General features: G+C 38.5%; 1 protein-coding gene across 1 annotated transcript; it reads right to left on the reverse strand.

Moving 5' to 3' along the window:
- Nucleotides 1-3237: 3237 nt before the first annotated feature.
- On the reverse strand, nucleotides 3238-7563 carry LOC119737343 (voltage-dependent L-type calcium channel subunit alpha-1C-like). Its single transcript, XM_038211634.1, has 2 exons — nucleotides 7418-7563; nucleotides 3238-3735 (listed from the first exon to the last, which is right to left on the reverse strand). Exons 1-2 carry the CDS (start codon nucleotides 7434-7436, stop codon nucleotides 3383-3385), a joined length of 372 nt encoding a protein of 123 aa, XP_038067562.1. The 5' UTR covers nucleotides 7437-7563; the 3' UTR covers nucleotides 3238-3382.
- Between the last annotated feature and the right edge of the window lie 5008 nt (nucleotides 7564-12571).

Here is a 12571-nt window from a genome sequence, read left to right on the forward strand (position 1 = left end):
TCGGTGCGCGACATCGTGTAGCTGCAATCGGCTCAGCGAGAACGTGTCTCGGACGGTGAATTCAGGCCCACTTCAAAGCAAGATTCAGCAACTTTTGATTTGGAATCGAGATCTTAGAATGCCGTTTTTCTCGGAATATACAGCTGAAGCTGAGCTGAAACTTCAACAGGTTAGTTGTTCAGCACCCTTCTTTAGATTTTGAGCAGTTTTGTTCCTTCAAACGACAAAATACACAAATTACAAATGATGGACTATACCTTTAAATGCACAATTCCTACCAGTACCATTATGCTTAAAAAATATAACAGACATAATGTCACCAATATCTACAAAGGCAATATTGATGCAAAGTCAACCAATACAACTACATTATCATTTGCAGAAAAGGGAGGGGGGGTGTCCTGGAACAATATCACAGTGGGCCTGTTATAGCAATTACTTTCGTTCTAAGCCAATAAACAAATTCAAACGCTATTAATATATCACCACTTTCATTTCTTCCACGTCATATTCACAAAACAAATCCAATTCATTCTAATTAGCCGATGATTGTGATAGCACGCGCCGCATGTATGCATCTTCTCATATTAGTGTCAGCTACAGGGCAGCTAAATTAATGGGATTAGCATAGGCTACTTTCTCAACTTCAGAACATAACTCAAATTTGTTACTTTTCTGAAGTCTTTCCGATGTCATTGACCATTAAAATCCCTTATACATACACAAAGCCAAATAATTTGCCAACAAATATGACAAATGCACCAGGATGACATGAAATGACCCAAATATTAGGGATTTTAAGTTCCAATTGTGAACCTAAATATTTGCTTTTTGAGAAACGTTTTCTTATTGGCTTAATCCCATGTATTGACACAACTACGAATCACCACAGAAAATGTGCAGAAATTACAGTTTTGACATGGGGGAGGAAAATCCCAGACAAATTTTCCGAGGAAAACCCATGGAATCAAGCAGGGACTAAAAACCCTATCAGCATATTCGCCCAGGCAGGACTCAAACCGGGCGAGGAAATTAACGCTATGCACATGACAACCTGACTTTTGAAAAAGAGATTTGCATATATGCAAATTGTCACCTGTACATGTACAGCATCACACACGTACATGTACATGTACTAGCACATTTGTTTATGGTGTAAATCAAGGATTTGCTTTTGTTCCTCTTCCCTTTTCCTTTGTTTGTACTCTAACTTTTTCACAGCTGCTCTCATTGGTTTTGTACATGTTTTCTAATCAAGGTCGTCCTCGATTTGGTTCCTGTCCTCGATTCACCGATGACGTTGCACCTGTGTGTCCTCGATTTAAACCATAAACAAATGCAGTAAATGTTGTGTGCACTACAAGAGAAAACTAGTGCTTTAACACTAAACCCTTGGGCTCTTTTACAAGAGATTATCCCGAATTCGACAAACTCCATCAATTTTGCCATGATGCCAAAAAATGTTGGTAGCCAGTGAGTCCATCAGAATCCACCAGTTAGGCGGGAGTACATCTGTTGAGATCCTGAATCCATCAAAGTCTCCCAACAGCCCAATATAGAGGTATCCTGAATCCATCAAAATCCTGCAGTTCCGCTAGGCTTCCAATCCTGAATCCATCAAAATTCCCCAGTTTGTGCAATATGGAGGTATCCTGAATCAGCCGAAATCCCCTGAAACAGGGATGTGGATTTTGATGGATTCAGGTATCTTAGGGTTAAAAGTCTGGCTTTTTTCAATGGCAGCCTGCATTAAAAACAAAACCTCTCCCTTGAGTGGCTTTGCCCTACTGGTTCGTAAATGTCATGGAAAAAAAAAAAAAAACAATAAAAGGGTCTAGAAAAAAAAAAAAAAAAATTCAAACCAAACTGGCAAATTAATGTATTCGTTCACATATTAATACAGACACTATAGCCCTCGTGTGATTAATTCACGTCCATAGCATGTATTCATTGTCCGTCGGCCACAAACAATAATGGAGTATTTAATATTCATAATATATGTGGCATTTGCTGTCCGCCGTGTTCAGATGGGGATAAGATCCAATCTGCATGTAAGTGCATGCACGGCAAGCCTCAACTGTCACATTTTATTAGAATTTGTTTCAAATTTTGATTTATAACAGACACGTATAATGTGTAGGTGTACACATTATATGCGTCTGATGTACACGTTCATTTAGCATCAGGAATACTTATTTTATTTTTCAAATTGTCAATTTATCTTTTCCAGCATAAAAAGGACTTGCCTGTATCCTGGTGCAAATCTAGAGAAAAAAAAAGTAAAGAGTAAAATCCCACAAATATATATCTGTTCAAATTAAATTGTAGTCACTGATCCTGGAGTTACACTATGCACATTAAACAGTGTACAGTGAACTGGGTTCAAATTCTGTGATTATGAATAAATTTGTGACATAATTTATGCGCTTTATGGACACAATGGACTTTATTATCAGTTTTAATAGTTTTACATGCATGTCAAATGTATTGGTAATTCTCTTTTTTGAATGAAATGGTTTATGTCTTGCACAACACTATACAAGGTACTACACACTTTTCTGCAATGTACATTTGTACATTGTACACAGTACGTGTGCACGTGTACATTGTACAGTACATGTGTAGAATTAGTATCTGATTCCGCAAAAGAAAATGTTAATTTTGCTAAAAATGCAAATTGTTGCTTCATTATTAAGACCTTGAGGCTTGGCCTTGAGAGAGCTTCTCAATTACTAGGCTGAACTAAAAGAGGTTTTTGTTAATAAATCAAAGAGATGCAGTCACGTTTTCCTGCGCATTTTCAGCCCGTTTTGTGTCTGTGTTACATAGTTCTGCCTTTAGTCTAAAGATCAGACATTTACGTGTGCAGAGCCACACTATGAACGTCTGATATATCCGAGCGTGCAAATTTTATGCAAACCTGCGCGCCAGCCAAATGGAGTCGACCTTATATGGAGATTGGCGCGCGCGTCGCACGTACTGCGCAAGTGGCGCAGAACACAGCTGTGCCGGTCTCTTGTAAATTTAGTACTATGAAATACTGACTCATTGGTAGTGCTGCGCATGCCTACGTGAGGATAGTGAACGATCAACAAATAAATCGGTCGAGTGAGTCCAAATTTCATGTGACTGTTTAAAACCACCCACGTGATGGGCTCTCGACCATAATGGGCAAACTGTCTTCATTGCTAGTGAATTAACATTTATAACATAACGCACCTTGAATATTGCTGCCGATGTCATCGATCTATTTGCATCAAACACAATGCTCACATAGAAAGTGCCCTTTAGGTGAAACAAAATCAACTTCTCCAACCACACTGTATAGCAGTATAGTAAAATATCACGTGTACCTACAATAAATGCACTGTTTCCAAATGTTTTACTTATCTGTAAACTCCATCATCACATAAAGTATTTCAAAAGGATATTTCCATTCGACGATACTGATGCACATCCGCCGCACAGGGTTGTCCAACGTAAGGCAAAACAGCGCCCTCGGCGGGCGCAGCGAAGTTCCTGAGTGTTGTTTCTTCTTGTTATACGTATTCCTTCTCCGACTCATTGTGGAGACCGTGGTGGTGGCCGCCAGCGTGGTTTTCCAGGCGGAACTAAGCGGGGTGACACCGGCAGGCGCGCCGGACGGGGTGGTGGCTGTAGGGGTCGGGGTACTAGCGCTGCCACTAATGTAGGTTCCACTGCTAGGTGTGGCAGCAGCCACATTATTATGGACCCCTGTCAAAAAGGGAACAAAGAGATCAAATGAATCAACACAACTCATTTAGTATGGGGTGCTGTGGTGCAATGGCTACGGGGTTCGACTCATGTGCCGTGGTACATGGGTTCGAATCCTGACCATGGGAACATGGTGCTTGTGCTCTTGAGCAAGGCACTTTACCATTATTGCTTCGTCCTTCGGATGGGACGTAAAGCCGTAAGTCCTGTGTGTTGTGTAATACACGTTAAAGAACCCAGTAACAGTACTTATCGCTAAGAGAAGGGGTTTGCCCCAGTGTTTCTGGCAGTGGCTGCAATATGCGCCGCAGCACCTTGTAAACCCTTATAAGGTGCTACATAATGGGTCTCATATTTCTCATAAACTTTGTTTACCTGTCTTTAATTATAGACATAATTTCCAGCGCCTTGAGTACCTAATTGTTGGTAGATACGTGCGCTATATAAGACTCCTGTATTATTAATATGAGAATGTATAGTGCTTCCTTAGGTTGCTTCCTAAACCTTGAATTTAAATAGTAAGTAAACCAGTAAGTAAAGTCTGTCACAAGCCAATGTGGCCCATCAGGCTGGCGTTTATCTCCGGTTTCAGTAGCATGAAACAACTGAGAATATTACTACTCCCCCTGGGATGATAGTCCATCGCAGGTTACTCCCCATCTAATGCCGGTACCCATTTAAATAGTGATGGGATTTAAATCCAGATATTTTTAAAATTCCACTTGAATTACACTATTCGGTTTCAATTTTGAAAACCGGATATAAAAACTTTGAAACCAACCTTTAAAAATTTCTTTTTTTGTGACACAGGCTAAAGAAAACAACAGGAACATCCCCCAAATTTGCTCCATGGTCTCTGATTGTTACTGCATTCACTTGATAGTTGTCTTCTTGTATAGCTTGCCCAATCGATCTTTCAGACTCATCCATTTTTTGTTTCAACATTACAGCTCTGTAGTGTTTTTGCAAAGGCCCAGTGGTCATTGAATCTTGCAAACTACCGTATACCCGGCAGTCATAGCCTTATAGGGAGGGCATTTCATGCAGCACCTCACTTGTCACAGAGGATGTGACGATTACACGTTTAAACGTTTAAACGAAAACAATTCTAAATCCGTTTACCAATTTTCCAAAAACGTTTAAACTAAACCAGAATTATACAAAAAAGACCTACGTTCACCGTTCATGCTGTCTTCTTCTGCGTCAAAAATGCAGGAACAAGTCACCTAAAATATACACCTTTAATAGTTGCTTCCTTTTAAAATTATTTTTTAAAGTTTTTATTCTTACAGTCACACGTACATTGCACTTCAATTAGGCCTGAAAATGTTGACCCAAGTCTCCCAAAATATAGTCATGTCAACACTTTGCGCTCAAAAGTAGTGTTTTTACATTCGTTTTGTTGTTTTGTGTTTTTAATTCTGATAGTTCTGAACATCACAAGGCTGACTCCAAAGCTTCACCATATTGTCATTTTAGACAGGAACAAAATGAACATTTGGATCTGTGGTGCTTTGAAGGGCAAGGATTTTAGACATGAACAAAATTAATATTTGGATATCTGTGGGGTTTAGACGGCAAGGTCACGTTAACACCTTGCCCAGTCAGATACAGCGATTCTGATTGGATGAAGCGGTGTGGATTTTAGCACCTCCAGCCAACCACCTGTCTCCTCTCAAAGATAATGTGATTAGCTCCTACATTTTTTGCCTGCCGACAGCACTATCTGGGGATTGATTCAAACCTGAGTATCACCCTTTGGCAACGAAATACACTGCACCTGTTTTCGTCGAAGAGAAAGACTGTCTGGATTTTATGGGCTTCTTTGGCTTCGACTATGGATAGTCCCAGCAACACTGAAAATTGTAGCTGTAGCAACCCCCCCCCCCCAAAAAAATTAAATAAATAAATAAATAAATTGCCAAACTGCCAGGGGCCGATTTCACGAAACACTAAGACGCGTCTGAGGAAGGGTTCTCGTCTTAAGTCCCGACTCGTCCTAGGATCAATTTCACCAAACTTAAGACGCATTCAACACATCCTAACTTCCTTAGCAACGCGGCTGTACTCGTCTTTACTTTGCGTGAGTTGATTTGTATCTGGAAATCATTGTCGTTAAAGACGAGTGTCGGCCAAGAGAATATAGTTTCAAAGAAGAAAACTGCTGAAGAAACAGATATGAAAAGATTTCTGATACGTGGATACCTTTAATAAAAATAGCTTTTACAAAATGTAATCAATACGACACCTTGTTCGACTTTTTAATATGGAGTGATGTAACGGAGACCAAGTATGACTCTTCTGTATCTATTGCAGAACCACCTAGCGTGTGAAATATATTGAGTAGAGTAATTTTTTTGGCTAAAGTTCGTGTTCTATGCACGCACGCGGGAAGTTGGTTTTGGACGTTTTTTTCAATGACTGTTTCGTCAAGCGGTAAAAACAAACATGAAACAGCCATCAAATTCTAGTTTTGATGCATTTTGCTTAAGATGGATTTAGTGAAATCAGTCTTGGGATGCGTCTTAGCTAAGATCGATCTTAGAGTGGAGACTCGTCTCAAGTCCTAAGATGAGTCGCAAGATAAGACAAATTTTGTGAAATCAGTCCCAGGGCCTACAGAAACTAAGTTCAGTGATTCTTACTGTGCATGCAATCAAAATTTGCCAAATTCCTAATTTCAGATTACTAACAAATATTATTTCAGAAATCTAGGGGTCTAGGTACCAAATTTACAATACAAAGTTTTCTTCTTTTTTGGTAAAATCAAAAAGAAGATGAAATCACTCCTCACCCAAATAGTCTAAAGTTTGTGTCATTTTGGACTAAATGCTGGGGTGGGGACGTAACATTCAATGACATTTGTCAAAGTTGTATTGTTATTTATATGTTACCACCCAATCTCCATGATTACACAAAATATGATTATAAGTAAGACGGAAAAGGGAGGATTCTTTTGACATGTTTGATGACGATTGGATGTACTAATTCACAATGAGTGATAACAAAACATAATACACATTTGAAATAAATCACGAAGTACACAATATAAATCATTTAAGCTTTCCTCCCAGGGATCCCCCATTCCCCCCCCCCCAATGCTTTTAGAATTTTTTAGAGCCACTCCCCCTGTCATCTTGTGTCCCCTCCCACCCATCCCTCCCACCCATCCCTCCCCCCAAAAAAAATAAATTGATCCGTCAGTAATTTATCAAGAAATTCAAATACACAAGCGCAGTATGAAGTACCTCAGTTTAACATTTTAAATAAAATTCACACAATATATAATTTTAAACAATTTAAATGCAGAATTGAAATATCTCATTCAGTCACTGAAATCCGAAATAAAAGACCATTTTATCTGCTGAAAAAAAAAATACATGACAATAACACAGCTCACAAAGAAATCACAACAAATACGAAAACTGTACACACATTGTTCAAAAATACTCATGAATATAGATCCATGATATTAATTACACTATAGACATTGACGTGGCAACAAACCATCTCACAGTGCGTTATCAGCCCGTCCGCTGCGGCACACACAAACCGCATCAATGACATCACCAATAAATAACCTCGGGAAAACACCCTGAATCGGCCAAAAATCGTCTCAAAACCACAATTCCAATCACTGCAACAAGCACAAACACACAGATATCACTGACAAATTCTTTACCCGTTCGGAACTTATCCATGGCGTTGATCTTTGGGATTGGAAAGGGATGAAAAAGGTTGATAATTCCACCGTATTTTTGACAGTAATTCCTTCAGCGACACTCCATGTTTACATGTTGTGTACGTTGAACGTTCGTCATTTGTGCACGGCAAATTACAGGCGCAATTCAACGTGTATTATGGCCACATCCGGGCATTTTGCTCCTGTCATTCCAAGAATACTTGAGATTGATGTTGCCAGTGAGATGGGTGCAGAGTCAAAGGTCAAGGAGAATCATTAAAAAAATAAAGATAATTGGACGACTGTTCATTATTCTGGTTCAGATTGTGGGGTTAATTTTTATGCTGCTACTTGTACTGTTTATGATGATGATAGTGACAGATTTTAGTGGCTGTGGTGACGGTCGTGGTGAAGCTTAAGATAGTGATAAGATGCAGAAGTAGTAAATTCGGAGATGCTGATGATTATAATGATGAATGGTGAAAATGAAGCATTCTACTGCAAGCTTATCCAAAACAAATTTTGACTCGGAAGTATTTTAGATGAATTTAGTATTTTAGACAAATTTGAGAAGGCATTTTTTGTCATATATATATTGAAAAAAAAGTTAACGAAGTGTAACATCCATTATAATTTGGATGAAGATTCGATCATGACATTTTTTTTATTTCAAGAACATCCACTTCATAGATTTTATCACGAAGGGAAATGTGTACGTAGAGTGCGCTTCAACCTTATGTTTCATTTCATAATCCATATTGTCAGCCAGAAGCCTGCTGAAGTCTTTTCCATTTAGTTAGCGTTGTGTATAATGTTCAAGGCGTTGAAGTCACGTAGTCGATATTTGCAGCTCCGTCACCTCCGATCCTCCCAGTCATCATAGCTTGGAGGCATTGTCATTATTGATGAGTCCATTTTCTAAGGAGTGGTCTGTGTGAAGTGCGCCACCACTTCTTCAAAACCGATGTTTCATGGTTTCATTTTTGCCGAGAATCTTAGGAACGAGAACTTGAAAAGACGCCAATAACAACGGCACATCTTAAAGTAGAGAAGAAAACGACCAACGAGAGGCCGGAAGAAAAACGATTTTTTTTTTTTTTACTCAATCAGATTCGGTACTGTGAGTTAACGCAGGAAAAAGGCATTTTTTTTAACCCTAAAATCGTTTTTCAAGAACAGCTTCACCGAAAGAAAAAAAAATTGTTGGATTCGATTTGGTACCCATTTTTAAACTCAAATATCCATATCTTTTCCTATAATGACGTACTCTTGTCTTCTTTTCACAAATCCGTAAGAAAAATATTTATCACACTTCCTCAACAAAATACGGACTCGAGTCGAAATTGACTTTGAAGGTGAAAATGGATTTTTTTTTTTAATGGGTTTTCCCGGCTGTTTTTTTTGTACTTGTTTTCTTTTTAGACTTGTTTGTTTACTGTGTTTGTTGTTGGGTATTAATTATGTTAATTAGCAACAAAATATTATTATAAAATTTTTTTTCCTAACGAACGTGTTAAACACGCTTGCGCCACTTGCATGACTTGGCGCGCACGTGCTTTTGTTTTGAAAGAGCGCCCTCTTTTGAATCTGATTAATTTTTACCAAGCAAACAGAAAAGAAGCAAGATGGCGGCCGACAGTAAAGCCGAAGATCGTATGAATCTTGCAGCGTTGCAGCAGTGCGATCCGTACATTACAAACATCGTGCAGACGGCTAGTCAAGTAGCCCTGTACACGTTCAATGCAGAGGGAAATGAATGGGTAAGTTTGAGTGAAGTGTGGTTTGAAGTTGGTATCGATAAGTAAGCGTTGGCAAACGTAGCATTTCCCATTGGCATTGCATTGCATTGTCAATCAGTCAATATGACAATCATGACAATGCCGCTCGCGATGCAGTCAGCCAGTGACTATGCATGGCGAATGAAAGGCTAACGCTGCACATACAGTACATGTACAGCAAATAATAAAGTCGGTAAAGTCTGCAACATATGTATGGATATTGTGTTAACATGGTTAAATACAAGCTTGCAGATTTTTGAAGATTTTGGTAAGTTATATGGGGGTGATTTGTCAGATTGTAGTATTTGTAGGGCCCCCCCCTAGCTTGATTAACTCCAGCTGACATGCTCCATATTCATTCACATGTAACGCTGGAGGAAGGCCTGTTCGTTTCCATGTGGTAGCAAGAGACCCTAAAAAAATGGCCTCTCCCAAAAATTGTTCATTTTCACCTCTAATATCCCACCCCAGAGTTCACCCACATACCTCATATATTCAGCAGTCATTTACAAAGCCTAATGATGCCAGTCTTTTTTCTTGTATTGCATGTTTTCAAAACCTTAAAGTATGAGAGTCCCAAATTTTCGGACTACCCTAAGGCCATGAGAATGAAAGTTTTAGATTTGTGTCCGGATATTTTCCAGATGTCAGGAGGCTCTTTTTTTTCATTTTTCATTATTCATTATTTTAGTGAAAATTCAATCTCCGAACCATCTCCTAAAATGTGGAACTTGAGATTAAGTTTCCATTGGTTGACTCGGTGAGTGCCACAATCAAAGGGCCAATCAGATCAAGCGATAGAAGCAGCACTTGAAACCCGACGAAAAACCAATGATTCGCACACTGGCACACAGAATGTACGTACATTTTGTGTACTGCACTATGCAGATGGGATTGACGATTGCGAAGTTGTGGTCTGGACCTACATGTAGGTCTCTACTAGCGTGGTGTCAAATATGCACACCATACACCATAGTATGTGGAAATAGTATTTCATTATCATACGATAAAATAAAAAAAAATTGGTGAAATTCTCATTTGTAATTGAGAATAGTTTTTTTTTTAAATAATGAAAGTTTTTCAAAATAATGAAATGTTCGTGCAGCTGCTGCGGGGAGGTGCAGGCGGTGGACGCAAATAGCTTAATTCTCATGGCCTAATCACAATTCCACATTTTGAAAAATGTCTGAAGATGATAAGATCTGACTGAGATGACTGCATGGGCGTCGGGAGGGGGATGTTCGTGAAAATACTCTAGTTTACATTGTAGGGGTCCTTTTTTCTGGGGCGCTAGTGCGACCAACCGACCAAAGTCAAAATTTTGAAAACAAGGAGTTCTAGCGCCCCAGTTACTGGATCTACCAGTAAACCTAATGTACATGCATGACAACATTGTCACAACAACAACACCGAGCTGTGATTGCCTCAACGCGGTTATTTCTCATTCTGGGGAATACCCTCACCTTGCAATGCAGCAATTGAGTTGTCAAAGTTTATGACATTTAAATTCAAGGGAATGTCCCAACAATAGTTGGGGCCATTGACTATTAAACTTGGGGGCGTAACATGGGCATGCAGGTACATATTGGTACCTGTTGTTCATTGTCACAACAAAAACTTTGAACTGCGAGTACTCCAACAAGGTTATTTCCCATGGTGGGGAATACCCTAACCTTGTAATGGAGTAATTGAATTGTTATTGATGGTAAACAAAAACTCGGTGTACGGCTTTGTAGAAATAAATACCATGGATGCATTTTTGTTTTGAATTGTTGTTGTTTGTGTACATACATGTACTTTCTGGTGCTGATAACAATGCATTCCCAATTGACGTTGAACCAGTGTACTGCCCATAAGTGCCCAATACCGTCCCCTTATTTGTCAAGTAGTGCTGTGTACTTGTTATGATGTAAAGAGTCATGCAGACAAAGTATTGTCGTTAGATTGGACTTGATCAATGATCTTGATGATTTTAAGCACAAACAACGTTTTAGTTAAAGTGGGAAGTCTGTATTTGTCGGGGTTGAGATTTGTCAGGATTTTTTCCTGATATCAGGATTTAACAAAATCCTTGTTGAAATTTTTTAAATAGGATATAATAGATTGTGATCTATATAGTCTAAAACATGTGTATCACTTGGTTAGAAAAATCTGAAGTTTTTTTTTTTGTGGGTTAAAAGTGATATTTTGCCCGTAAAACCATTTGGGCAAGTATGAGAATGTGGACATGGCCGAAAAATGGAAATTTATTAAAATCTTCAAAATCACAAGCACCATAACCTCAGATGTGGTATCAAATTAAAGAAGGCTTTCATTTCATTGATGAGCCAGTAAGTTGGAATATGGTTAAATACATAATTTTTTTGGTAAAAATAAAATGTATACAATTATGGATTTTAGGTAGGCTTTTTGGCACTTTGTTTTAACATTCGAAATGCAAGTATTATTGTGAGTTTTTGTTGTAAAGGAAGAGAAAAAGGTTCATATGACACCTGAAATCACTCTTAAAATGCTTAAGGTTCATATGCCACTGTAGACAGTTCGTTAAAACGTTGTGTCAAAAATAGGTGTCAAAACTAGCCGACAATTTTGGTGTCCAAAAGATGTGCACACACCACCCCAGGTTAAAATGGCTTGGCAAGGTTTAGCTAGTTTTAAGAAATTAAACATACCAAACAGTAATTTAGCAAACAGTGCCATTTTACACCTTTGAATGCAATTTTTTTTTGAGGGGAGGGGGGCTCAGTTCTCCGTCTCTTTTGTACAAAATGTATGTCATTATAATCAGAATTTGTTTCCATTTCTTTCTTCTTTTTTCCCCAGGAAAAGACAGATATTGAGGGCAGCCTGTTTGTCTTTGCAAGGTAAGTTGGGCCCATTCACAGTATATTCACATTTTGTGCACATTATGAAGTACATGTACAGGTACATTTGATTTTGCATTTACATGTGTCATAAAGTGTATGGCGCCCTCTGTTGAGCAAATATGCTCAATGTGACTGTCTTTTGTTTGTTTGTTTGTTTGTTTGTGTTTTTTTTGTTGCTTTTTTTTTATTTCATTGAATCCAGAATTGAGTTTCAAAGTGAAAGTGGAAGAGACAATAAAATAATACTTATATTTTGGTTGTTGTAAAGATGTGCCTGTGAGTGATACGTCATGGTACAAAGCAATGTTCTTTTTGCACAATGATGTTATGTTCCAAAGAGTCAAGGAGTTGGCACAGAAATGTATTAAGCACAGAAATAATGCTTAGCATAACCGGTTACTGCTAGAAGGTCTTAAATAATGAAGATTGTGAGTCCTTCTCAACAAATTGTTTTCTTGGCAAATTTATGCATTTAAGTATATTAGGCAAAAATGTTCGCATAGCATCTC

This window comes from Patiria miniata, unplaced genomic scaffold (genome assembly GCF_015706575.1).
Source record: "Patiria miniata isolate m_02_andy unplaced genomic scaffold, ASM1570657v1 HiC_scaffold_3, whole genome shotgun sequence".
Lineage (NCBI taxonomy): Eukaryota > Metazoa > Echinodermata > Asteroidea > Valvatida > Asterinidae > Patiria > Patiria miniata.